The sequence below is a fragment of the Dermacentor silvarum genome, unplaced genomic scaffold, assembly GCF_013339745.2.
Source record: "Dermacentor silvarum isolate Dsil-2018 unplaced genomic scaffold, BIME_Dsil_1.4 Seq804, whole genome shotgun sequence".
Lineage (NCBI taxonomy): Eukaryota > Metazoa > Arthropoda > Arachnida > Ixodida > Ixodidae > Dermacentor > Dermacentor silvarum.
Genome location: NW_023606806.1, coordinates 1 through 25,465, shown reverse-complemented (window position 1 = coordinate 25,465; position 25,465 = coordinate 1). Strand labels below are relative to the sequence as shown.

The following is a 25,465-nucleotide window of genomic DNA, read 5'->3' as shown; positions in this document are numbered from 1 at the left end:
CTGATACATTCGTCTTTTACCGCAATAATGAAAAGTGCTTCTTTGATCTCCCTGATATCCTTGTTACTACTGCGTGCAAGCAACTCGGTTTCACGGAAAACTGGTGCGCATGAGCATCACTTGCAGTGTGCAGCAAGATGGCCTGCTCCCTGCAATTGTTGGCATGCATATCGGTGTTCGCGGAGACGTTCGTTGCAGTGGCGTAGCCCCCCCCCCCCCCCCCTCCTGAAATATTTACGATTGGCGCCCCGCTTCCTTTTATGCCTGGCACGTCGCCTCTGCACAGAGGCACATATCCTTCGAACGTGCAGCTATTATGGGCATCTAATGCCAGGTGTACTTTACACTGGCATTACATAACCATAATAATGAATGCCAAAATATAAGAGATACCTGAAAGGTTCTTGGCTCAAGTCCACTCTTTTCCGGTTTGGTCAACTGGCTCAGCATCGCAGGCGTTTCTACGAAGAGAAGAAAATAAGCTTTTTTATTTGGTCTGTGTGGTCATCTTGGCATATCTGTAATGGCTCTATGCGCATACTGACAGTCTACCGTGCTTTTAAAGTTGTGGGACGCGCATTATTGCCTCAACACTGGAGACAGTTTACATGCGGAACAGTCTGTGGACGATGGTGATGACTAGGAACAGTGGATGCAATCAGGCTGTAGTCATTATGCGTCTGCGATATCTATGGTGGTTGCAAGTTCTGACAGAGTTCCTGCAAAAGTCACGAGATTGAAGTTGCTTCCATTGGCTGCTATTTAAAATGCAGTTTTAGTTGGCGGCAAGCCTTACCATGAGAGCAATATTCTTGCACAATATGACTGCATTGCTAGGACGAAGACTCGGCACAGGCACCTACCGCTAGCAACGCAAAATGAAGTGAATAAACAAAATTTACGTGTGTGATCAAGGAGTGTAAAGAAACACGTACAGGCATGAGATGCAATACCTTGTAGAGTTTCGGTTATTGCAGAGAAGTGTTTTGGTGCTGGCAGAAAGAAACTGCTCATCTTTTATTGAGAAGCTGGCATTGTTGCGGGGCTTAAGACACTTCGCATGCCAGTTATTATACTCAAGCGAACTTTGCGGAGTTGGGTGCAGTGCGGTGGTTGCACAATATTTGGCTCGTTACTTGCTTGCGTCTCAATTTAGCGCTACCCCTGCAACTGTGTTGCACATGTTCGCGACAGCCCAGACTCAGCAAGAAGAAAGTTGTTTGAAGAAGGAACTGACAGGGTGCCACTCACTGAAAACTTGGGCATCAAGTTGGGCATCTTCGCATGTGGGATCCTTGCCAAATGTTGCCCCGAACATGTCTGAGGGCAGATCAAACACCGCTTTTTGACCTGCCGGCATCACCAGAGAGAAGGGCCAGATAACACGAGAGACATGGGAAGGAATGAATTGAACAACTTTTTGTTTATTTGACATGCCGGCACCAAGCAGTAGACGGGGCCATGACAGGCTAGTGGGAGCGGAGATGAAAGACGGAGTTAGTGGGGGGGGGGGGGGGGGGGGCTGGAGCCCTGTAAAGGAAAAAAAGAAAACTGCGGGGGGCTCGAGTCCCCCCCCCCCCCCCCCCTGGTTTCGGAGTCTCTGGTTGCAAGTAAACGGCAACGCCTACTGAGCACCCCATAAATTTTCTGGCATGTTTTGTTATGCACAACCAGCTCATTGGTTTACTGCTAAGGTGTGAAACTTAAGGCTGAGACATTTTGGGTATGAATGGCATTTCCAAAAGTGCATGAACCACACTTTTAAGACAATGTAAAAATGGTACCATTGGCTTCAATGTGGCTTTGTTGCTCTCCCTTAGACTCGGGGCATGCTCTGTCTCAATGGGTGGTTTAGGTTTGTCAACTCCGTTGGGCTTTCTATGACTGCTGTGGATTTTATTTAGCACACAGTTAAGGAATTTCAAATCGACAAGCATGCTTTCTGTATTGAAGGATGCCTCATTACAAATGTCTTGTCAGGAAAAAAAAATACAAGCACTTAAATAAAGTAAGAAGACACATTTCTCTTATACACAGTGGCATGTCATTGCAATTATTTACAGGAATAGTCATTTTTAGCTTGACTGTCTGGGCAAGGAAAAAAAGAACTCAAGCAGTGTGGTTGACCGAAGTGGTACGGCACCATAACCATTGACAGTATGTTGTGCAAAAGGCGAAGAGATGAGTTATTTTCCGTTCTCTTTCCTGGTGTGTAAGGGGCCCTGCAGTGCACCTAGGGAAACTTCTGGGGCTGCACCGATAGCACTGTCACTGTATGGCTATTTTGTGCATCGCATACGATGTCGCAGAGGGTGATGATTGGATAATGCTTTATCTCCATTTATGACCCACATCAGAAGACAATGTTTGACTACAGACCACACTGTGTGAACATTGCTGTGAACTGGCTTACCTGAGTTGCTTTTATTTAACTGTTGAGCTTCCTTAGAACAAAACGTGCTGGTGCTTACTGTTTATCACTGTGACAGATGGCAGCACCTTTCGTTCCTTTTATTATTTTTGTCTGGTGTGAACACCTATGACACACCTACTTTGTGGGGGAGCACACGCTGCCACCTTCTCCCGCGGGCGCTCGCCCGTCGCCGGCGCACGGAGCGCCCGCGACAGCAGCCGGGTGGACATCTCGTGCGCGCACACCGCGCGCTGCGGGAGCCGGGCGAACACGGGAGAAATGCACTTTGCCCTCTCCCGGTTCTCGCTCGCCTCTCGCGACGCGCGTGCCGCGCGGGAAGAGGGAAAGTATCCGGCGGCGAGGAGGACACTCCCCTCGCGGAAAGGCAAAAGGCATAAAAGAGCGCGACCGAGAGACCCCCGCTCTCTCTGACCTCGCTTGACCTTCTGCCTGGACGGATTTTACCTGCTGAAAGCCGTGAGTGACCTCGTTCGCGTGACTACCACACGCGACGAGGCAAGCCTATTTATTAGTTGTTATACAGAGCGGACTTCCCTCTACAAGTGTGTTTTATTGCTGACAGCAATAAACGTTGTTGAGTTGACTCGCTGGTTGCCTTATTCGCCCGAACCCTACGTAGCTGCGATTACACGCGCTACGGGTTGGGGAAGACCCCCACATTTGGCGCTACCAACGTGGTTCGAATTCGGCAACACGGCGAGTTTTCTTTTCTGTTTTTGGAGCTGGAACTACTGAAGTTGCAGTAAACAATGGCGACGGGCTTGTCTGACTTTCCAGATTTGTTCAGGTTGTCGGAGGTCGCGGGAGATAACCAGATGCCTAGTGCTAACGCGGCGGCAGCTTCCGAACAAACCGGTAGCTTTGATTTTGAGTGTTTCACGCGGAACAGTCGGGATCGCGGAAACGCCACGTTGGCAGGGTTTAGGCCTGAGAGTAGGCCTAACACGCCTAACACCTCGCCGCGTCATCCCGCGGACTCAGAGCCACCTATGCCTCTAAATAGTTCGACGCAAGCTGCGGATGCGTCCGAACCTTCGGGCGGTAGTATTCCGTCAAGCGAAATAATGCTGCAGAATGCGCTGCAAGTCATGCAGAGCTTAGCCGGCGCCCTGCAGAACACCATGCGGGCCCCGTCGCAGAGCGAGCGACCACGAATTAAGGTAGACATGCCTACCTATAGTGGGTACCACGATCGCACTAGTGCAAACGAGTACCTCGACCGTCTGCAGTATTATCAGCAAGCAACAGGGCTTTCAGACGCCGAACTTCTCGCGCGCGTGGTCCCTGCTTCACTGACTGAACAGGCGGCTCGTTGGTTCCGACTGGCCGGACACAGAGCCCGCACAGTAGAAGAGTTCCGCGCGAACTTCCGCGAGGAATTTCTTCCGGCCAACTACGAGTGGCGTTTGAGGAGAGAGTTGGAGTTGCGTACCCAGCATCCGGACGAGTCCCTGCTGGAGTATGTTCGAGCGATGGACGAACTTTATCGTCTCGCAAGCCCTCTCGCCACCGACGCCGATAAAGTCGAGCGCGTCACACGGCAAGCGCACCCGACTTTCGCGGCCTACTTCAGGGGATGTAGGTACCGAGACTTAGACGAGCTCGCCACCGAAGCAAAGCGCATCCAAGGGGACATCCTCGCGGCGCGAGCATACCGTCCGCCTCCACCCGCCGCGCTGTCACTCGAGCCTCGTTGCGCGTGGAACGGCGGCGGGATCGCTTCACATTCCCCGAGGGTCGACGCGTCGGCATCGTTCGCCGACGAGCAGCAGGTCCAGCGTGGTTGGGAATTATCAGACCGCGCCTTGGACCCGTACGCCTACGCGCTGAAAACAGCACAGCATAACGCGGCACGCAGTGCGCCGCGGCAGGAACTGGCGACTAATGCGAGAACAGAGGAGCGGCACATGCCGACCGCCGAGCGTGGAAGCTACGGCCCGCCGGATTGGAGCGACGGGCGCCCACGCCACCGAGGCTTCGGTGGCCGTTGCTACCAATGCGGCGGACTGGGGCACATCGCCCGTGACTGCGCAAGCACGCCGGGCCAAGGTCGAGCACGTGGTTCGGGAAACGGGCGAGGCCGCCGGTGATCCACCTTGGGTCCCGGGCGGCGATCTCGAACACAACTGGCGATTTCGATTTACTTGCGCCTTTGGCTTGTCGCGTAGGAGATGTCGCGGACTCGCAGGCGCCGTTCATCGAGCTAACGATAGCCCGAAAGAAGTTTGCCGCATTACTGGATACTGGGGCAAGCGCTTCGTTATTTGGTGACGAGGTGTTGCAGCATCTCCGCGAGAACAATATCCGCTTAAGAGATAGTGACATCACTTTCCGCCTTGCTTCCGGCACAGCACAATCGAGCGGTGCAGCTAGACTAGTTATTCGTTGGGAGAGACGCGTCAGGCGACAACGCCTTGTACATCTTCCCGGTCTGTCAGTGCCTGTTATTTAGGTCGAGACTTTCTCGCCAAGTCGGGTATTTTGATAGACATCGCCAGCGGAGGTTACCGAGAGAACGGAACGGGTGTTTTGAAGCGTTTCGCAAAAGCGCCCGTGCCTGCGGCGACACGCCAGTCTCCGGGGGCGGCGCGAGCGGGCCACACCCAGCCGCAGCCGAGCGAGCAAACCGTAATCGGTAAAGACGATCAAAGCAACGGAGAGACGGTAGCACAACATTGTGCCGCGACGTTGCAAGGGGCAGCGCACCCACTTTTGTCAGAGGTCAACAGCCTGCCGGAGAGAGAACGGGCACGACTGTCATCGCTGTTGTACGAATACGACGCGATTTTCACGGACCGGCCGGGCCTCACTACGTTAGTCAGGCACAGGATAGACACGGGTGACGCTGCGCCGTGGAAATGTAATCCTCGGCCGATAAGCTTGACTAAACGGAAAGCACTTGACAGCGCCTTAGACGAACTCATCGACACAGGCGTTGTGGAAAGGTCGAACAGCCCATGGGGCTTCCCGGTAGTTCTAGTCCCGAAGAAGGACGATACTTATCGCCTTTGTGTAGACTACCGCAGGCTGAATGAGGTTACGAAGAAGGATGCGTACCCTCTACCCTCCATTTCCTCTTTAGTATCTAACCTAGGCGGGGCGAAGTACTTTACGACGCTCGATGCTAGTCGGGGATATTTTCAGGTCGAAATGGACGAGCGTGACAAAGAGAAAACGGCTTTCACTTGTCACCGCGGGCTCTTTCAGTTCAAAAGAATGTCTTTTGGCTTAGTCGGAGCTCCCGCTACTTATCAGAGGTTGATGGACCGAGTTCTAGGAGATGCGAAGTGGCAACATGCTCTCGCATATCTCGACGATATAGTGGTTTATTCGAAAACATTCGACGAGCACTTGCGCCACTTGAGAGACGTCCTAGACAGGCTGAGGTCCGCGGGTATCACGTTGAACCCGAGTAAAGCTCAGATAGCTGCGAACAGAATAACGCTGTTGGGATTCACGTTGGACAACGGCCGCATTCTGCCGAGTGAGGATAAGCTCGAGGCTATACTTAGCTACCCTTCGCCGAAAGACATCGGCGAACTGAGACGCTTTCTGGGATTGGTGAACTTTTATCGCCAATTCATTCCAGACTGCGCGGCAGTGCAAGCGCCTTTAACGAAGCTCTTGAGGAAAGACGAGCGTTGGACTTGGGGTCCAGAGCAGGAGGCGGCACTGCGCGGGCCTCACAAAGGTGCTCGCTGACACGGCAGAGTTGCAGCTGCCCGACTTGAACAGGGAGTTTGTGATTCAAACAGACGCAAGCGACCTGGGTCTAGGTGCAATTTTGCTTCAGGAGCACGGAGGCATTCTCCGACCGGTTGCGTTCGCGAGCCGTTCGTTGACGCCGGCGGAAAGGAACTACTCGGTGACAGAGAAGGAGTGTCTCGCGATAGTTTTCGCTCTGCGAAAGTTTGACTATTATGTCGACGGAGTGGCTTTCACAATTGAGACTGACCACATGGCTCTCACTTGGTTGAGGCGCTTGAGTGAGCCGAGTGGTCGCCTGGCGCGTTGGGCACTGCTGCTGCAGCGTTACGACTTCACCGTGCGCTACCGCAAAGGAAAAAGCAATGCCGCAGCGGACGCACTTTCGCGAGCGCCTGTCCGAGGCGAGGGAGAAACCCTGGCCGTAGCCCGAGTAAGGGACGCGGAACAACCGTCGATCCTGGGCGAGAGCGTGAACCACGTAGATGTTGTCGGTTCCGCAGGAGTTGTCTTCAGCAGAAAGGAGCTGTTCGAGGCACAGCAGAAGGATCCGTTTTGTCGAAAAGTGCTTGACGGGCTCCGAGAGCCGGGCGGCGCGGCCGCCGCGCACATGGAGGCAGCTGGTATTGCTGTCGGTGCGGAGCGCTCAGGAACAGCTGGTAATGCTGTGAGCGCACTGGATTCCTATCTGCTGAATTCCGACGGCGTCCTGCTGAGGTATATTCCCACCGAGAACGACACAAGTGAGGCGTTTAAGGTGGTGATACCGCGCGCGTTGAGAGGAGCACTGCTACGCTACTTTCATGACTCGTGCATTGCTGGGCACGCGAGCGGCCCCAAGACTTACGTTAAGTTGTGTCGCTTCGCTACCTGGCCAGGCATGAAACGGGACGTGATTCGCTACGCCCGATCGTGTCGTGTGCCAAAGCGTGAAGCCCCGAGGCGGACGACCGCCCGGCTTCATGCAGCCTATCGACAGCCAGACTCCCTGGCAAATCGCGGCATGTGACATCATGGGACCGTATCCCACAACACCGAGCAGGAACAAATTCTTGCTGGTGGTCACGGATCACTTCAGTAAATGGGTAGAACTTTTCCCCCTACGAAAACTGACGGCACGGGTGATCATGGATAAGTTGATGGAGGTTTTCACCAGGTTTGGTTTTCCGGAGCAGTTGATAACGGACAATGCGTCCTACTTCACTGCAAAGGTGTTCGTTGACTCATGCGCCGCACTGGGCATTAAGCATAAGAAAACGACAACCTACCATGCTCAGTCGAACCCCACTGAACGAGTCAATCGCAACATCAAGCACATGCTTGTCGCGTTCTCTGAAAGGCATAAGGACTGGGATACCTACCTTCCAGAGATCGGGTTTGCATTGCGATCGACAGTAAACCGCTCGACTGGGTATGCGCCTTCTTCTCTCAACCTGGGGAGAGAGCTGCCGAATCCGATGGATAGGGTTCTCGCGGATCGCAGCGGAATGCCAGTCGCGCCGTCAGCACGAGCTGAATACGCGACGCATCTACGTGCCAAGATGACGGAAGCTTTACATAAAGCACGCTGTAATCTTCGCACTGCAAGGGCACAGCAGAAGGCGCAGTACGACCGCTCGCATCGGAACGTCCACTACGAAGTGGGCGATCTGGTGCTTCGACGCCAGCATGTTCTCAGCGATGCTACCAAACAGTTCGCTGCCTCGCTGGCGCCGAAGTGGACCGGGCCGTATCTAGTGAGAGAGAAGGTTTCCTCGCTTGTTTACCGGCTCGAGAACAAGAAAGGAAAGCCGATCGGCGGACCGGTACACGTATGCGACCTGAAACGCTACGTGCCGCGTGATGAGCAGTGGGATGACGATCAGGCACTCCCTCAACCGCGATCGGTGAGAGAGAGCAGTCAGAACAGAACGGCGAGCCCGCAGCCGCGCTACAATTTGCGTAGCAGGCGAAGGTAATCTGACTGCTAGTTGCGTAACCCGACGACTGCGAGGAACATTCGTAAGTCCGGGTGGCGTTGCGTACCGCGTGAGCATACAGCCGCGCCGGGCTGGCACCTTGGTAGTTCCTGCCGGGGAAGCGAACGTCTAGTGACCACGGAGCGCCGAGTACGGACGACGAGTCGTCGAGGCCACGACGGGAATGTGGCGTGAACGCTCGACGCGTGGGTGTGCGGTTTCACCAAAGACTGCTGTGAGGGCCAGTGCGGTGATTATCCTGTGCTGCGACTCGAATTGGTGATGATGCTTGCGAACATTCCCTTCGCAACAGACGTCGATGGTGTCCCCGGATACGGCCAACTATGCTGCTGATCACAGCGCCGTTCCGTGCAGTTTGCTATGCAGTTGCTGATAATAATTTCCAGGAGCAGAGCAAGACGAGATACGGCCGTGCGAATTGCCTGCAGTACGCGCTGGAACAACTGACGCCCTTGCAGTACTGACGGCGCTACGCCGGCCTTGGAGCCGCACGAACCGCTAGCCGGCGGACGTCCAGCGCAGCCGACACCTAGGGCGCAGCACTGAGAGTCACCTTCGAGCCCCGACAACGATCCCGCCTCGCAAGCCCGAGCAGTGCAGCTGACCAGCCGCCTCCGAGTCGGCATCAAGTGTCCGCCAGCTGAGGGCTACATCACCACAACGCTTCCTCGGTCGCCAACCTCGGCGGGTACTCAGGCAAACGGACGTCCCTAGGTGCCAGCCTCAACGTACGGGGGCCTTCTTAAGGGGGGGAGGATGTGGGGGAGCACACGCTGCCACCTTCTCCCGCGGGCGCTCGCCCGTCGCCGGCGCACGGAGCGCCCGCGACAGCAGCCGGGTGGACATCTCGTGCGCGCACACCGCGCGCTGCGGGAGCCGGGCGAACACGGGAGAAATGCACTTTGCCCTCTCCCGGTTCTCGCTCGCCTCTCGCGACGCGCGTGCCGCGCGGGAAGAGGGAAAGTATCCGGCGGGCGAGGAGGACACTCCCCTCGCGGAAAGGCAAAAAGGCATAAAAGAGCGCGACCGAGAGACCCCCGCTCTCTCTGACCTCGCTTAACCTTCTGCCTGGACGGATTTTTACCTGCTGAAAGCCGTGAGTGACCTCGTTCGCGTGACTACCACACGCGACGAGGCAAGCCTATTTTATTAGTTGTTATACAGAGCGGACTTCCCTCTACAAGTGTGTTTTATTGCTGACAGCAATAAACGTTGTTGAGTTGACTCGCTGGTTGCCTTATTCGCCCGAACCCTACGTAGCTGCGATTACACGCGCTACGGGTTGGGGAAGACCCCCACAACTTATGATTTATTATATAGATGAAAGTGGTGAGTGAGGAACCTCATGTGTTGTTAAACTGCATCCTGTGCAAAATGCGAGTTTAAAAAAGCCATCGAGCTGCATGACTCTCACTGGTGAAGTGGCAAAGTGCAGGGAACGTTTGTTTGTAGTTTGTGTCACACTTGTGTTGGCCACACTCAACTGGCCTTTCAAGCAGAGCTGGGAAGATTAGTTCTGGTAACATTGATGTGTGCCCTGTTTCGATCTGTATGCCTCCGCTACTTCGGTACTTGTTAGCTTGTGTTGTGTGACTGGTTAGCTCACTGGCAGATGGCATAGGGCTCCAAGTGTCAGATTATGTGCTATGTATAAAATGTTTGAGAGTCTGCTATGCAGTGCTCATTGTTTTCAAGTGTGTGAAAGGTGTTGTAATTATGGCAACACCACCATCACCAATGGCGTACCAACTCCCTCTTTGTAACACTGACGTTGGATACACGTTATATATTGTCACTAACAGAATTATAGTCGAATCTCGTTAATTCAAACACGCTTAATTCGAACTGCGGGTTTATTCAAACTGACGCTCTGGTCCCATCAAAGTTATGTGTATTTCAATGGGCGAAAACGCTCGGTAATTCGAACGCGAAAGCATTTGCGACGGTTAATTCGGACATACCGCAGACCGACAATGCTCTCAGCAGCGCGCCAAATGACGCGGCGGCACCTCCGACCGGCATTGCTCCGACACCGCCATAGAGCAAAAGTTTAGGAGAGACCGCTTCATGCAGCGGCGGAGGCCCAATCCGGCCAACGAACTGCCCATGCCGACAAATGCTCGCCTCCCGATAACAGCAGAAAACGAAACTTCAGGGCGCGGCCTAAGCTGGCGCCGGGCCGGCTGGACCGGCGGCGTCGGCACTCACGCCGGCAAACGCTCGCTTCTCGATAAAGCCAGAAAACGAAACTTCCAGGAGCAGGCTAATCTGCGCCGAGCCGGCTGTACCGGTGGTGGGCGCGCACGGAGACGAGTCGAAGGTGAGGGAGCTGTGAGGGAGTTGGGCGAGGGGAGCCACCGAAGCCACTGTCACCGAGGCGGTGGTGTTGCCGAGGCAAAATCCGCTTTCCTGCCTCCCTCCTCCCTCACCTTCGATGGTCTCCGCGCGCGTGCGCCCGTCGCCATGTCGGCGCCATACGCTCCCTGAAGTTTCGTTTTCTGCCGTTATCGGGAACCGAGCGTTGGCCGTCGTGGGTGCCCATCTTGCTATGGTGCTCGAATACTTCAGAAATATGTCCTTCCGTTAATTTGAACTTCTTTTAATTCGAACAAATTTTCGGGCCCCTTCGAGTTCGAATTATCGAGATTAAGCTGTATATGGGATGTCAAGATCTCCAAATAATATTCAAGTTGAAGGTGGCTTTGCATTTACTGTACTTTGAGGCTTCGTCATTCCATAACTTAATCTTGAGTGCTGTAATTATTACAGTTATTTCCTCTCCTACCTTTAACATGCAGAGAATAAACCCTATTCACTTGCATAATGAATGCCAGATTGTTTGCGAAAAATCTGAAATTTCTTTTTTTTCCTTGTGTAATGAACGCACCCCAAACTTTGCTACTGTGCAGACCCACGATCGAACGATGTAGTTTTCCGGAGAGACTAAAATTCTTTACTCTCGCGCATGTGTTTAAAGCAGGCGCACTTATTCTCAATGCCCATTGCTGCGTTGGAAATACTTAAAAATGATGCCACGTGAGAAATGCCGAGATCATGTAAACAAAATTCTCCATCTCACTTCTGTAGGCTACACATCCACGCTAGCGGCACACCAGCAGGGGTGGTGGGTTTGATGACTGAAAAGCTGACGGCAAAGCCATAACGAGAGAACACTGGCGGTAAGCATGCGGTGAGAACAAGCTGCGTGTTATCACGGGGGCCTGATGGAAAGAGTGACTGTGATAACGCTCAGCCTGTTCTCACCACAACCTTGGCGCCAGTACCGGCGCAAAGGCACCTGGCAGACTCTAGAGATTAAAAAAAAAAGAAACGTAACTAGCTTTGCAGCAGTTACTTTATGCAGTTAACGGACTTTACTCTGACGTAATAGCAGAGAGAGTGCGCGCAATGTATAGCCAGGCGCGGCGCACGGGAGAGTCCAAGAGGGGGCAGCCGGCACTTTTTTTTTTCCGGTTTGCCACGTGGCATAACATCGTCATGGGGTTAAATATAAGCATGAAGGCCTGTTTCATAGAGATACTGCAACACTTGGTTGGCATCGCCAGCCTAGTCGTGCATTGTGTCGAATTTGTGTCCGTTTTCTTTTTATGTTTATCTAATTACAAGTACTGCTGTCTTTATACGAGACGTAGCAGGGGTGGGCCAGTACAAAACATTGAAGTTACGAGAACACAGTTGTAAAATATATCAGGTTAATGAACACACAGAAGAGGTAAAGCAGATTTACAGATTGCAAAAAAAAAAAAATGCTATCAAGTATTAACGCAATATGTATTTTGTCACTTCAGTAGAAAATTGTTCTGTGGGCAGACTTCTGACGGAGCCATCAAGTTTGTTCCACAATTCAATTGTTGACGGGAGGAAAGAAAAAAATGTCGCAGTTTCGCCCGAAAGGCGAAGCATCAATTGCGATAGCCAATTGGTAGAGAGCTATTCGGAGTAGGGATAGTAGAGTAGTTTTATCGGCCACATAAACTTGGACACATTCGCTTTCTAACTGAATTGACAAGCGTGGTGTCATCGCGCACAAGCAAACATGAATAGATCCCACTGAATGACCGCAGACAACGACTGTCAAAACGCTGGCGCGGCCGCTGCAGCGGGCGGAGAATCGTGCGGTCTATCGCTTCAGCGGAAACTGAGCGGCGAATGGACAGCGCATAAAGGTCAGAGCCGTGTGGAGACACGGCCGGGCTCGACTGGCGCGCTCGCTCGCTTCTCTTCTTAAGAAGCGAGTGTGTGCGCCAGTCGAGCCCGGCCGTGGTGGAGATAAAGAGACGGTGCAGCCAGTGCAAGCGTATTTGTTGGCAGGGTAGAAGCTGCTCCCCCCGTCCCTCCCGCACTGCCTCCCCGCTTTTTTTTTTTTTTTTTGCTTTCGCGTGGGAGATTGCGTTGCCAGTTCTCCTTGCGCTGGGTTGCAAGATAAGCATTTGGTGCCATAGCACAGCGTCGCCCCGTCTCCCTCCCCCCATACCCCCACGGCCTTTTGGGCGACAATCGCGTTTGCTTTCCGCCGTGCGTTGGCTCTCCGTGATAGCGCGCGTCCCCCGCGCGCTTTTACTCGTACGGTGCGCGGCGACGATTTTATCGCCCTTGGAATCTATACGGAACCTGACGGCGACGGCGACGCCGACGGCAAAAATCCCGTTGAAGTGTCCATATAATTGCTATCGCAATAATATTTAAAACAATTCAGTTGCGACCAGAGCAGGACAATGTTCATGGGATCTGTGCGCCTGGTTCTGCGCATAGACCTAGTCTGATGATTTTGTGTAGCATGTTAAGACTATCTCATGTGCGTGTCTGGGCCAGCGGCTGCAGCGAAAGTGCCAGGAGGGCGAGAAGTGTTGATTGTACCTACAGAATATAAATCATATCATAGCCAACAGGTGCCGAAAAGCAGCGCTTCAACGTAATGCTTCCGGAAGATGGCCGGTAGCAGCTGCGAGGATGTGCTGTTGTGAATGAAGCGGCCAGCAACCAGGTCTGGTGGCTCTGATTGCGGAGTGAAGTGCGATAACCACGCTGTTACGGTTTGCAAATAGTGTACGTGCATTTTTACTGCAAAGATAATGCACAGGGGTGCAGCTGCGCCAAAACCGCGATATACGTTGAAATTGCGCCACGCTGTGCCAAAACTCCCGACCGGCTGCGAAATTTCTCGGTTACGTTAGTTTTAGCGGGAAATAAAGGCCGCATTGGCAACTTGCAGCTTGACACGCCATTACAGTACCAGTAGCGCAGACGAGAACCAAACTTGAGTGCTGTTGGGAACGGGTTGTTGAGACTCGGTAGCGTTTAGGCCGGTGATCCTTCAGCCAAAGGGATGAGTACGTCCGGGAGTAAGAGCGAGAGAAAAAAGGGTTTATTCTACATATTTACAGTGGCTCCAGATATGGAAGCCCACTCCATGGGAGAGCACTTTGAAAGTCTCAGCTCACTACATGTCTGAGCACATATCAGAACAGGTCAGGACACACCACTGCACTCAGGGTGTCTCCTTATAAAACATTGGTCTTCCCTAGTTGACCAGACTAGGGAATCAGATGATCTTGATGCGGCCAATCAGACGGGCCGTCTTGTTCGCTGAACTCCGCCTCTAATGTTGCACCTTCGAAGCGAGGACGAGGCAATCCAGAAACGGGGTTGACGCTCCTTTCACGAAAGTCGGTGACTTAGTTTCTTGCCCTCCACCGGTCATCTTGCGAGGGTCGGGTGAATGGCCTTCACGCTAATCCCCGCTTCTAACGAAGGGTGGCGGTTGTGGTCGGTCGCTTCAAAGTGAGCTTCTTTGTCCGAACGTCACTGCCGGTGTCTGGCCGCGTCGCCAGGTAGGTGGCCGCTGATGAAGGGGGTGGAATCGGGGGAAGCACCCAAAGAATGCGCGCTGCCGAGTTGGGGCGCGTGTTTGCCCGTCTCGTCGGTGTCTGGCACTGTCGCCGTCTCGGCGACGCTCATGAAAGGGCCTGCCTCGGTGGGAAACAATAAAAGAATGCGCCCGGCTGGGTTCGGGATGCAACATGCGCCCGGCCGGTTCGGGACGCCACAGACTCCTCCCCCGCCGGAAGATCCGACCTGAGGGCGACCAGCTGTCAGGTTGTCCGAAGCGTCAGTGGTCAGTCGTGAGCTCGGGGTTCCTTCTTGAAATGATGGCCGATGACACACTCGAGCATGAGGTCCCAGCATTAACCTCGTTGTGGCCTTCTCCCTGGGAATACACAAGCACACACACGAACCACAGGGCACAGGAAAGCGCCTTGCTCGCACCGAGAGCCATCGGGTCTAGCAAACAAATCAACGCACCTGCCCTTATCTAATATTACCACCATAGCAGCCATCAAATCACGAAACCTTTCCTGAAGCCCACAATTTTGAAATTAGATCAGGATGGTGCAACCTTCTCGCAATATCCGACACGGAAGAGTCATTCCCAGTGGACAAGTGCCGCACGGTGTGCAAGCGCCCGAAATCCATTTAAATCCACCAGGCCTCGCTTGTCCCAATAATTTGGACCCAAAATTTTGTGCCGCCAAAGCGAGCTTTCATGAACCTCTGAGTTCACCAAAACCAGATCATCCTGCCGCAGAGAGCACAGGTATAATACTCGAAAATGCTCTCAATAAAGGATAACTGAAATATCATACGCAGCAGAAACGCGATGAACAGTTTTACATCCGCTAGTATCGCACGTACTAGTGCCACTGAGAGCCACATTTGCATCATGGATGTACTGTCAGAGTCGCTTTATCTTTGCGGACAAAATTCACATGTAAAACGTGCGACTCACGCACTAACAATTTATTTCTACTGTCCACAAAGGACAAACACTAAAAAAAAAGAAAAAAAAGAATATTGCGTAAAGTACGCGCTAACACTACCGAAAAGTAAACTGATAATCAAGCGTGCCACTACAGGCTTCAAACAACTGGCCTAGACCTGACACTGCAAGTGCATCTCACATACAAAAAAGAAGCATATTTGCCTAAAAAGGAACGACATGTTAAAAAAAGTTTCACAAACATTTAGGCGCGCGCAAACTATCTCTTTCGGTATATCGCTAAGGTTCTAAAATAAACGAACAACAAATAGGCCCGAAATGTGCTTATCCAAACGATCTCAAAACATTTAACCAAACACAAAAAATAAAGAAACAAAACTGCTTCCACAAAACATGAATCGCCGATTTTCGTTCCGATTAGCCTACGGCTGCGACCTAATTTTAAGCCGTACTCGAGGCGGGCGCGGTCTGAGGGCTCTTCGTGTTAACGAGGTTGTACAAAGGGCACGTAGGTTAATCTCCTCACTGCCCACCCTCGACACTACAAGCAGGCATCATGCCTTCTGAGCGCCGTGCGACGACTTCGCTGCCGCGCGTGACCGATTCGCGTCGCCGTACCGGCTCGCTCTCCTGTGTCACGCCTAACACACTTCGAAAAGAACCGAACGAGGGGGAACATAATTGCCCCCTTCGCGCCGCCTTCGCTTTTGTCAACTTTCGTGCTGAACGCCCCTTTATTTTCTTCGTCCTTCGGCGGTTCGGACGTGATCTGTCTGAAAACATTCCAAGTGACAAACGCGCCGTTCGAACTCTTTTACTGCGCTCCTCACTGGGTTTAGCGCCTTTGTTCGACCGCGTGGCCCTGTCTGCCGCATTCCCGACTTTGCGACGCCGTTTCATCCTAGCACGTTTACTCGTGCTCATTTTCAAGCCTTCCGCTTGAATCTCGTGCTGACCGGCACTTATTTCATCGGTCACTATTTCTATCTCAACCGCACAGTCTGAATGATTTGCGGGTAAATCATTCCTCTCAATGCTATCTCGACTGGCGGAGAGCTTCAAACACTCAGGGACAATGCAGCTATTTTCTTTTGTGAAACGTAGCTCGTATTCCTGGGAGCTGTCCACAACTGCACTGCCCTGCCTACATTGTGCTTTAGCGCACTTTCCTGACCGATTGGACTTTGCACTGGTGCTCTTGTCTGATGACTCGGGGCCACTTCGGGCTTCTGCAAGCGCTACCTTCGCGACGTACTCCCTGGATAACTGTGCCAAATCGTCCACAGCTGGCCTAGCTGCTTCTCTAGTATTCCATTGGCACAGTACCTCATCGCGCTCAATACGGTCCCCATTAACGGGCTCCTCAAGAACTACGTCACGGTCTACGGATCTGGCCTCCCCTGTGAACGTACCATTAGGCTCACGGGAACCAGCCTCTCTTTCTACCATCGGTAGAACCGTGCGCGCAACTTCTTCACACTTTCTGTGCAATATTTCTGCGGGTGCCTGACATACCTGCTGCTCCACTTTAAAACCCTGTTCTAATCTTTCAATCTCTTGATTGAGAGCATCTATCTCTTTCCTTACCTGCCTACTTTGTTCCTCTGCAATTTTGATTCGTTCCTGGTTAATTCATTCATACTCCTGCCTTTCTCGCTCTTCATGCTCCTCGTTTTCTTGTTCTTTCAGAATTAAGTTGCCGAAGTATTCAAAGTATTTCTGATCACGGTTGCATTCTAAAATGGCTCTAATTTCGACTTCTGACATGTCATTCTCTACCTCTACGTCGAGCTCTTCATACAATTGCAACAGGTTAGCTCTCGGCAAACTCATGAGGTCCATGGTCACTACTTTAGGCTTTGGCTCAGCTATTCACAATACTTGCTACGAAACCCGCAAAAGTGCAATGCAAGTAAAAAACTACCAGTGGTTCAATTCTGTTTTCCTAGGAGAAATTCAAGCCTGCAAAATGTAGCAGAAACCAAGCGCCTATAGTAGTGCCAAGTCGCCAAGTTCTACTCCACCGCATCGAATCAATTGCAAGACGACGGAAATCCTGGGTCGCCTTTAACTGATTACAATTCCGGTAGGTCTCTACGTCCCAATTACTCCCACACAAGTATGAGGTCTGGCTTTAGTAGCTGGTTCAGATCTATGCTGAAAGCTGCTTTCTGCTTGGATGCGCAACAACCACAGTATCAAAATGGGCAGTTGTACACGCTTCATCGGTTTTTAGAAAGTCTAGGCTAAAAGATCCGATGACTCAAGCGCAAAGCCAGGCACTCACCCTGTACCGTGCAGTCATGATGCCCTCCGTTCATCCAGCCACTCGCGAACCAGTTGGCGTTGGCTGCAGGTTCCATCTTGCCGCTGTCATCCAGTCGCTCGTGGATCAGTTGTTGGTGACTGGCGTTGACTGCAGGGTCCATCTCACCACGGCCATCCAGTTGGTCGCGAACGAGATGCCGGCGACTGGCGTTGGCTGAAGGGTCGATCTCACCGTGGTCATCCAGTTGCTCGCGGCTCGGGGTTAGGATTCATCTCAACGCTGCCATCCAGTTTGTTGGGAACGGGTTGTTGAGACTCGGTAGCGTTTAGGCCGGTGATCCTTCAGCCAAAGGGATGAGTACGTCCAGGAGTAAGAGCGAGAGAAAAAAGGGTTTATTCTACATATTTACAGTGGCTCCAAATATGGAAGCCCACTCCATGGGAGAGCACTTTGAAAGTCTCAGCTCACTACATGTCTGAGCACATATCAGAACAGGTCAGGACACACCACTGCACTCAGGGTGTCTCCTTATAAAACATTGGTCTTCCCTAGTTGACCAGACTAGGGAATCAGATGATCTTGATGCGGCCAATCAGACGGGCCGTCTTGTTCGCTGAACTCCGCCTCTAATGTTGCACCTTCGAAGCGAGGACGAGGCAATCCGGAAACGGGGTTGACACTCCTTTCACGAAAGTCGGTGACTTAGTTTCTTGCCCTCCACCGGTCATCTTGCGAGGGTCGGCTGAATGGCCTTCACGCTAATCCCCGCTTCTAACGAAGGGTGGCGGTTGTGGTCGGTCGCTTCAAAGTGAGCTTCTTTGTCCGAACGTCACTGCCGGTGTCTGGCCGCGTCGCCAGGTAGGTGGCCGCTGATGAAGGGGGTGGAATCGGGGGAAGCACCCAAAGAATGCGCGCTGCCGAGTTGGGGCGCGTGTTTGCCCGTGTCGTCGGTGTCTGGCACTGTCGCCGTCTCGGTGACGCTCATGAAAGGGCCTGCCTCGGTGGGAAACAATAAAAGAATGCGCCCGGCCGGGTTCGGGATGAAACAGTGCCCAGACGAGACGTTGGCATGTTTGGTGGTGGGCGCCGAAGAATATTTTCGCTGCTGGTTGCAGTGTGGCGTGTTGTATATGCAGTAAAACCTCGCGGAGACGCAGAGTGCGCGTTGCTTGCAGTAACGAAAGCAGTTCGCCATTGCCAGTTGACTCAACAAGATCCTCGCCGTATCTGTGCACGCGCTCACGAGCGGAGCGGGTACGAATACTCCACGGCAGGGGTTCTCAAGCATATTCGTTCCGGGGAACCCTGCTAAGCTCCATGAAGCGCCAAGGAACCCCCCCAAAATAAAATGTCCTAATTAAACTAATGTCGATCTAGAGTATCACGAAAACAATAAATGAATGCTCACTACTTCAACACCCTTTTATTTACTGAATGCATCAGCATATCTTGTTTCTATTTAGCACAAAAGCAGTGAGGAAGCTGAAATTCTTGTCATCTCATGACTGATTAAGTTATGCGTGCCTTCATAACTGCGACTACGCAGTTATGAAGGCACGCAGCCGACGCGTGTACCAAGTCAAAATGAAACTACTGTTTGCCGCAACCGCTACGGACGAAACTGTGGTGGCTATCGACACGATCAAAGATGGCGACTACGCACTTATGGAAGCACGCGGCTAGCCGCCAACGCGGTGTTATGCGCGGCGGTTAATGCAACAATAAGGGCTTTGAGGGCACAAATAAGCACAAAGCATTCCGGCGTTGCTGTCAGTCACGTATCGCGTACGATTGCCGCTGAGGACCGTGGCGATGCGGACTGTGCCGGTTCGTTTTTGGACGCTAGCGCCGTTTTTGCTCTTTCGCGGCACGCATTTATGGTGCTCTGTGCATTTTTTTTTTTTTTTTTATTCCACTGACGTATACGTCCGTGTGCACGCTATCGGCGCCTACCCTATCTACAAACGGGAGAAATGCGCATGTTGGTAAGTTACGGCCTCCGAAATTCAAGTGCGAAAGCTTAGGAGCGCTGCCCGTTTGCGGAGGTTGGGTGGCTACAAGCTGCTTGCGGATTTATTGCGTAGTTCACACACTGCTGTTACACGCTGTGATGTGCTCTTTGACATTCGGGCATGGGTAATGGAAGTTCTGTGGATCGAGCACACCTCTTGTTCGCCGTTTTAGCCACTTAATTGGCGAGTGCGGGACCACGGAAAACTTATCAGTGGCTCGCGGAACCCCGAGTAGGGGCCTGCGGAACCCACTTTGAGAACCCATGCTCCACGGGAAACTCGCTGGTACGGTACAGCAAGCGACCCAGCACTGACGGCGTGAGCTTTGTAGGCGACGCAATGCACAAAACTAGCAAGGGTTCGGCCGCTGCATGTTTCGACTACCGCCGGAACATCGTGACATATCGCCAGAAAAGAAAAAAACAAACAAAACAAACGAAAGGGAACCACTCGTGAAGAAATGTATGTGTACTTTCCACGTGTTTGGCGGAAAAAGTTACGTGCAGTGATCGAGGTCGTTGTTCGGAGCGCGCGTTAAATTTCGCCGGGCTTGGCGTAGGTCAACAGTGCACGGCAAAACTGAATGCGCGCTGCGAACAACGATCTCTGATCGCGCCCCTGCCCTCACCTACGCTGCTAATGTGAATTACCGTATATACTTGCATAATAAACGCACTTTTTTTCCTCAGAAATCCAATGCAAAGTTGGGGGGTGCGTTTATTATGCGGGGTAAACTTTATAGCGTTTTATGAGTAAGCGTTCTTTGTGAAACTGCTCCAAGGTTAGGATTTAGTGCTCCAAAACAGTGTTTTTTTCCCGTAACCTGCTCCAAATTTGGATTTTCCTGCTCCAAAAGCAAGATTTTCCTGCTCCAAAAATTGCTCCAAATCCTATTTTGGCTGTTGCACCACTGAATGCATTTTTCAAATCATTACCATCTTACTTTTCAATTTTTGCTGTTTCAAAAAAGTTCCCATAAAATTTACCCCACATAATAAATGCACCCCCCAACTTTGCATTGTATTTTTGGGGAAAAAAAGTGCATTCATTACGCGAGTATATACGGTACTACCAGGAGCAGTAAGTGTGGCCTTAAAAAAGTCAGTTTCGCCAGAAACTCGAAGCATCAATGTGATAGCAAATTAGTACACAGCTATAAGAAGTAAGGATAGTAGTTTTATCAGCCATACAAACTTTTAAGCGCAAACATTTGCTTACAAACTAAATTAACATGTGTGGTGTCAGCGCGCACAGGCAAACATGAACACATCACACTCGATGACTGCGGACACTGGCTGTCAAAACGCTGGCTTGAGGAAGCGCAGCAGCAGCAGTGAACAAAGTGACCTTCGTGCTGTCTATCGCTTCAGTCGGCGCACCTAGACTCTGCCCCCAAGGCAGATCGCTTTCAAGATAGAGCCTGCACGACTGTGCAATATGCAGTTGCTGCCGCAGTACAACGCCGCCACCCCCCCTCCCCGGTGCCTTGTGCACGACAGAAGACTGCGCGCTCCCTCCTCCCTAGCACGAGCGAGATTGGGCTGCGATTGTCGGCTCCTCTCGCACGCTTTCACTCGCACATACAGCAAACGGTGCGTGGCAACAGTGTTATCGCCTGTGGACTTGATACGGAACATCATGGCGACGACGACGGCAAAAATGCTCCAGAAGTGTCCATATAATTGCCATTGCAATAAAAGCATTGCAGGGCCCTTTAAAGGGCTTGCTAGGTTTCTGCAGACAAGCCATTTCACTCTGTGGATGTGTTTGGTGTCACCTGACATAATGGCTGAGCCGTAAAGTTCCCACACAAACAGTGATTTCTCAAGCGCTCCCCTTGGAATGTGTTTCTGCACACAGCTTCGGAACTGCTGCTCTCTTACCTGGTATTAGTTTTTTTCGCTTTTGTTCTTTCCATACAACCATTCTGCTGTGTTTAATGATACATTTAACAGTTCGTTAGTCGCGACCATATAAAGCCAACAGGCAATGAAGTCAAGAGAAGCACCCCTGTGCTTTCCTTGGCTTCATTGCCTGTTGGCTTTATATGGTCGTGATTAACGAAAATCGAGCCCCTCTGTTTGCCTTCTTGTTCATTTAACAATTTTCCATGAATGCATAAACAAAAATGAAAGCCAGTGACACATCCCAAACGTCGTTTGGGCAAAGAAAGGCACAGCTTACCACTGTCAAAATGCGTGCCAGCAATTCAAATGTGCGTCAGCCAATAGGAGCACTTCCTGCTTGCATGTTGCAGCAGCGTATTGTCTGTTTTTCCACTTTTTACTTGCTTCTTTTGCTTTTATTTTTGCATGGCGAAGTACTGCGCTGTGGCTATCTGAAGGTCCTTACGGCAGTGCCAAGATGGCAGCGTTGCATCAACAGAAAGCTGCGCAATGATGGCACCCCCCCCCCCCCCGATTTTCTACCAGATTTTTTTTTCACAACACACTAGATTTTCTTAACTGCTACTGCAGATTTATTTCTAATATTTTCCCATGTGACAAAAGAACACCTGCAAAACCACACAAAAACACGAGGAAAAAAATGGTCAAATTTTGAGTAAATTTGTAGTTTCCGAGTCCCTTCCCCTCAAAGGGGCGATCGGCATTTCTCCCGCTGGAGAGAGAACCCTGCACTGACACAAATACCCAACCAAGTGAACAAGAGGAATTGAGGCTAGGTAGTAGCTCTTTGTCAAATGCTTCATTTGGCAAGTTGCACCGTGTACCATCGAGGCTGCTCTACAGCTCTGTGGTTTGACGAGAAGAATGACTGATCAGAGTGACCGGCACCTCAACTTGTGATGATGCGCGAACATTCTTGTGGATCGTGATAAGCCGCTCACACATGCAGATCTGCTGCAATGATTCATGCGACAAATGGTTAAGGGGAACAAGTTACGATCATAGCCACTGTAAATGAATCTCTTGATGGCCTTTTTTGGATGGAATCAAACCCAACAATGTCACGCATGTGGTGAGGAGGCCATACTGTAGGAGCAAATTGTAATACAAGTCAAATTAGAGCCTTACCAATCAATCAATCAATCAATCAATCAGTCAGTCAATTATTTTTCCTTTGAGAGGAGGGGCCAGGACTAAATGTCGTTGTGGCTTGACTAACGTCCTGACATCCTTTATCTGGGGACACATGGCAGTGCAGGAAATGCCAAAAAGAAAAATTAAACATGAGTACACTTACGGTAATGGGTACAATTATGTTATACCATTAACTTCTCACATGCCTTGAGAGCCACAGTCTCAACAAGTAGTTCTCAACACGAAACATTTGATGCAGGAATAGTGAGAACTATTGATGACTCAAAACAGAAATGTGAATACAGTGGAATCCCGTTGATACGATCTTCATAGAAATGGCCAAATAAAGCCTATTTTTCAAAAATCGTATCATCCAACATGTTGTACAACCAAATCATATTACCGGAAAAGGAAAAAGAAACGTATTATCCCAAAAAACGTATTATACAGAATCATGTCAACGAGGTTCCACTGTATGCATAAAACACATGACAGGTTTTTGATGGTAACTAGTTCAGTGAAATGACGAATGAAGATAAAGAAAGCATGGGGTGGCCAACTGCAACAAAATGTCTGAGCCTACTTGGAGAGCCTCTGTGCGAAATTCGACACTGGAAATATAAGCGGAAGCGTCACGAAAAGGTAGCAAAGTGAACAATTTGTTGTACAGAAACTGAAAGAGGAAACTGCCATTAGCACTTGCCACAAGTGACTCATCACCTGGAGTGCGTGGGGTGATTTTGCATGACCTCCGTGATAAGGCGGCGCCCGCGATGCACTGTACAATCCTGGAGGCAGTGTGGTGGGACTTGCGTCATAGCTGCACCAGGTGCTTTCATCATCTGTCTACTTAGATGCTGATTAAAGGCTGCTAACAAGAAAACGATCTGATTACCTGTGGCTTTGCTTCGGTGGTAGATTGGTAACAAAATTAGCCAAAGTGAAACTTGGTTGCACTTGGCCTTTAAGGAGTGAATCCTTTGTCCTTTTGGAATGAATGAACAGTTAGAGCAATGATCAGCTTTGCTCAATGGTGCAGGTCGATCCCAAAATGAGAACCTTGTTCCATGCGACATGCTGCTTCTGCGTGGGCCATGCATTGTGGATGAGTCCATGCTCACTGGAGAGTCAGTGCCACAGATGAAGGTGAGTGTGTTACAACATGTGATGAAAACGTGCAGTAAAGTTTACTTTGGTAAATATAACTCCGTACATATCATTGCATGCAAGGTTCATAGTGGTTGAATGATATACTGCCATTTTCAAGGCTTTGAGAAACCTTCCAAAATTCATTCAGTGCTTAAAAATCCTTGAATTTTGCTTTCAGCTGAGCTCATTTGTTTATCTAACCACAAGGTTTATGCATGCCAATAGTCAAGCCAATCCAATCTGGTCGGCATCTTTGTGGTAGGGAGCCACCTAGTTTGTGGTAGCTACTAATGTCTTGTGCAGTAAACAGTAAATGAGCATCCATGCTCAATAGAGGAATGTTTACTCATTTGTGATAGTGTTTTGTTTTTAATCTATTGGGTGTCATGGTGCTTTAGTCCTTGAACATGCTTTGGCAGGTCCTTGGAAGTCCTTAAAAACACGCTACTGCAGATCTGGGTACACCCATTAAAAACATTTTTATGGGGTGCATAGCACATTCGGCACTTCGTTTTCACAGTGCACCTAATTTAAGTGTCATTTTTAGATTAATTAAAAGCTGCAATAATGAAAATGCATTTTTTAGTATTTTCATCCCTCTTAATGTTTTTGTTACTGTGCCTATAGAAATCGATCAATTTGATTGACAGTTTTTCTGCGCGTTGTTAAACATTTCCGTTAGAATTCTTCTACTAACAACACCATGCACTGTCTGAAATGACGACTTAAGTTTGACTATTAGTCAGATTTGATAATTTTTGGCAGATTGGGGAGTCTGGAAATATATTAAAACTTCTACTGGAAGTGTTGTCGAAACTAGTCTCCAGTGCTCCTAGTGCTTTCTCAATAAAGTGATGCAAAATTTGCGTCTTGGCCGACTCGGCAACATATTTTTAAAATTGCAGCCGCAGTGAAGACACAGAAACTTCTGTCGGGTTGTTTTTCTGATCTGATGTCTAGGCTGTTTCAACAATGTTTCTGACAACAGTAGATGCTTCTGAGTGCCTGTTATTTTGATAATTGTGTTTGGCTGATATCAAGTGCAACTTCATTTTTCCCACCCTGGGTTGTTTTTATCTGTGAGCGTTCAGGTAGTATATGTACAAATCATTACGAACAGCCTTTTCCGTCACGGGCGCCTGTTTGCCCGTGACGTTCGGTGTCGGGCACTGTCGCCGTCTGGGCGACGCTAATGAAAGCAGCTGCCTCGATGGAAACAACCAAAGAATGCGCCCTGCCGATTCGAGACGCAACAAGCTTGGCTAGCCGTCTAGTCTCTTACATTTTCAACTCTGCCTGTGCAAGTGTGATTATACATTAATACAGTAGAACCCCGCTGTTATGTTCCCGGGTGCTGCGTTTTCCCGGCTGTTACGTCGTTTTCAGCCGGTCCCGGCACAGCTCTCATAGAACCCAGTGCATTGGTAACCCCGCTGTTACGTCGCAACTGTGGGACCGTTCCCGCATCATACGTTGCGAACTGCCATGCCGCGCCGGCCCGAGCGGCCATTTTTACTTTTCATGTTGCTTGGCTTGGTTGCTTGACGATGGCATTGGCTGCCCAAAGTGCCGGGGGCGGCAGTTATACATATTTTTGGGTTCCGCCAGTAAAAGTATGGCCCTTGAGATCCGCATTTGCTATCTAAAGATGGTGTCTATGACATGTTGTGGCCCTAAAATTGGTTTTGGTTCATAGATGTTCCATATAAAGTCCAAGGGTGATAACGCCGTTGCCGCGCACCGTATGCGGTATGTGCGAGTGAAAGCGTGCGATGGGAGCCGACGACCGCGTCTCGCGCGCGAAAGAAAGAAAAGCAGGGAGAAAGGGCGCCTCCTTCCGTTGTGCTCGAGGCACTGGTGAGGGAGCGAGGGATAGAGGGCGGCGTTGTGCTCTGGCATTATTCTGCGCGGCAGCGCGCGGTCGTGCAGGCCGTATCTTGAAAGCGATCTGCGTGGGGGCAGAGTCTACGCAGTGTAGGTGCGTCGGCGGCTCGTAGTTTGTGCGTGCTGTGTGTTCTCGGCGCTCAGTTTGCATTGAAGCGATAGACAACAGCGCAAAGGTCACTTCGCTCGCTTC

The 25,465-nt window shown here is 50.9% G+C and overlaps 1 protein-coding gene across 1 annotated transcript in view; it reads left to right on the top strand.

Moving 5' to 3' along the window:
- LOC119435584 (endoplasmic reticulum transmembrane helix translocase) overlaps positions 1–23,499 on the top strand; it is a 51,990-nt gene extending 28,491 nt beyond the window's left edge. Inside the window, exon 4 of the mRNA XM_037702385.2 lies at positions 23,279–23,499. Coding sequence (XP_037558313.2) covers positions 23,279–23,484 — 206 coding nt within the window. The 3' untranslated portion in view covers positions 23,485–23,499. The remainder of the gene's footprint in view (positions 1–23,278) is intronic.
- The last annotated feature ends 1,966 nt before the right edge of the window (positions 23,500–25,465 follow it).